Below are 2,500 nucleotides of genomic sequence, written 5' to 3'. Positions count from 1 at the left end.
TCCTCTAATGCAGCTCAGCTGTGACATGCTATGCGTTATACAAGCTTTTGTTTTATGAGGTTCCCCGCTGTTCTATGTCTCCCACAGGAAAACTGCAGTGCACAAGCTGTACTCCTCCGCCGCTTTGAGCAGGCCTGTCATCTCCGCTACGCCCACTAGGGGTCCAGAGGTGTTGGGCCAGCTGGCCCCTGGCTTCCACCCCCTCTACACGCACATCCAGTACGAGTGCCTCTCCCCCTTCTACCAGCACTCAGGCAGCTCCCGCCGCACCTGCCTAAAGACGGGAAAGTGGAGTGGGCGCCATGTCTCCTGCTCACCAGGTGAGGGCAGCAGAGGTGACACTTGACCAAATTGTGTTGCTCTATGACTTTTTTAAATTAATTCATTCATAAATTATTTTGAACTTTCTGCTATACGATATGATGAGGTTGTTGTCAGGCACATTGTATTGTTTTGTAAATCAATTTATTATGCATTATTCTTGAGAAATGAATGGAATTTGAATGTGATTATCATATATTATTTTGAATTCATCCATCAAAACAAATGCTAACATTAAAGCGGAAATGAGCTTAGTCTGAGTAACACCAAACAGTCTGTCAGAGAACAATAGAATATTAAGACATACTGAGAGCCTCTCTTTCCTGTTCTCTCCATCAGTGTGTGGCAAGATCCCCAACTTTGACCCCCAGTCGTCGGGGGAGATTCACTGGCCCTGGCTGGTGGCCATCTACCGCCGCTCTGTTCCGGGCCCCGGTGCCAAGCTGGGTGGGGTTGGCAAAGCTGACAAGGCTGGCGGAATGGCGGGGGCAGGGGGCGGCTCAGAGGATGTGTCGGGGTCCGAGGGCTGGCAGCTGGTGTGCAGCGGGGCGCTGGTGAACCAACGCAGTGTGGTGGCGGCTGCCCACTGTGCCACAGAGCTGGGCAAACTCTACCCGCTCGACGCCTCCAAAGTCAAGGTGGTGCTGGGGAAGAAGTTCCGCAGCGATGAGAGGCACACCAAAGGCCTGCAGCACCTCAGGGTAGGAGGAACACACACACACACACACACACACACACACACACACACACACATACACAGAAACACACACACACACACACACACACGGACACAGAGACACACAAAAACTCACACACACACACACACAGACATATATCGACAGACATCATATGAGCATAAACATACAGTATATCAAGCTTTTTCATTGAGGAAAAAATGACATTAATATTTTCCATTTTCTTATTTAATTGAACGGATTAATATAGTGAATAAATATCTAAAGTTCTGACTAACACACGGGAGTAGGAGTGGGATGAGATGTGTGAAACTATAAATATAGGCCTAGATATTTGATGGATGATTACATTAACTCTGCAGGTAGTTCAGCTATTTCTGCTCAACTAAGCATCTTATCAAGGAAGTCTTACTAGTGTCCATTAATACCACACGCCTTCTTGGAAGCAAAAAAAAAAAAACTCAATTGTTTCCTTATTCAAGTCAGCTATTTTTTGCTTTCCTCAGTATCTCAACACCACCTGCCCCGTGTCTAATCATTGCCGATCTCTCTGTTTCTAAGCGCTGAGATAAAGTCAGACTCTGCTGTGTTTTTCCTGTCCTCAGGTAGCCTCCATAGCTGTCCACCCCAGTTATGACCCCCTGCTCCTGGACGCAGATGTGGCCGTGCTGAAACTGCTGGATAAGGCTCGCATCGGGGAGCACGTGCTGCCCATCTGCCTGCCTGAGTCCACGGCCACTGGTGAGGAGACCACACCGCTGAAGCAGGCGGTGGTGACAGGATGGTCTCTGCTGGCGGAGCCGCGGGTGGGCGAGGGGGCGTGGGAGGAGGCGGCGGGGGCAGGGGAGGGGGAGCGCGCGCGGGTGGGGCGGGTGCAGCTGGCGTCGGACGTGGTCCAGTGCGAGCGGCAGTACGCCCGTAACGGCGTGCCCATCAGCGTCACGGAGAACATGTTCTGCGGGCGCCAGCAGCCCGACGCCAGCCCCTCGCGCATCTGCCCCGCCGACACCGGAGGCATCCTGCTCCTGCCCGCGCCCACCCCGGTGCCGTCGGTCGGGGCAGACTCGTCAATCCTGCTGCTGGAGGAGGAGGAGGAGAGCAGGCAGCGCGTCTGGAGGCTCCTGGGCCTCGTCAGCTTCGGCTACGACCACCCCGAGTGCAACCCGCAGCTCTACACCGTCTACACCCGCGTGGCCAACTTCAGAGACTTTATCGAGAGTAACATGAAATAGAGTGCCTGCTCTCTGACACCCCCCCCCCACCCCCAACACACACACACACACCCCTCCCCCACTTGCTCACATACTCACTCGCCCGCATACTCACTTAGGTGAGTTTCCTCCCGTGTACCTCTCTATCATTCTCAGTTATATCCATTCGTAACGTATATGTTTTCTGACCTGAAAAAAATCAGATAACACTGGCCTGTGCAATAGCCTGAGAGCCTGGAGGGTGTCTGTTGGTTAAGACCTACTCCATCCAGT

The 2,500-nt window shown here is 52.7% G+C and overlaps 1 protein-coding gene across 2 annotated transcripts in view; it reads left to right on the top strand.

The window, feature by feature from the left end:
• pamr1b (peptidase domain containing associated with muscle regeneration 1b) overlaps positions 1–2,500 on the top strand; it is a 32,114-nt gene that overhangs the window by 29,384 nt on the left and 230 nt on the right. The window contains exons 12-14 of one of the 2 annotated variants that reach the window (XM_080841694.1): positions 88–320; positions 661–1,022; positions 1,622–2,500. The exon at positions 1,622–2,500 is cut by the window's right edge and continues 230 nt beyond it. In XM_080841694.1, coding sequence (XP_080697820.1) covers positions 88–320; positions 661–1,022; positions 1,622–2,248 — 1,222 coding nt within the window. In that variant the 3' untranslated portion in view covers positions 2,249–2,500. The remainder of the gene's footprint in view (positions 1–87; positions 321–660; positions 1,023–1,621) is intronic. The other variant, XM_080841695.1, reaches the window with a different exon arrangement.

This window comes from Sprattus sprattus, assembly GCF_963457725.1.
Source record: "Sprattus sprattus genome assembly, chromosome: 7".
Classification (NCBI taxonomy): domain Eukaryota; kingdom Metazoa; phylum Chordata; class Actinopteri; order Clupeiformes; family Clupeidae; genus Sprattus; species Sprattus sprattus.
Note: the sequence above shows the minus strand (reverse complement) of the source record. Positions and strands in the feature narration are given on the sequence as shown.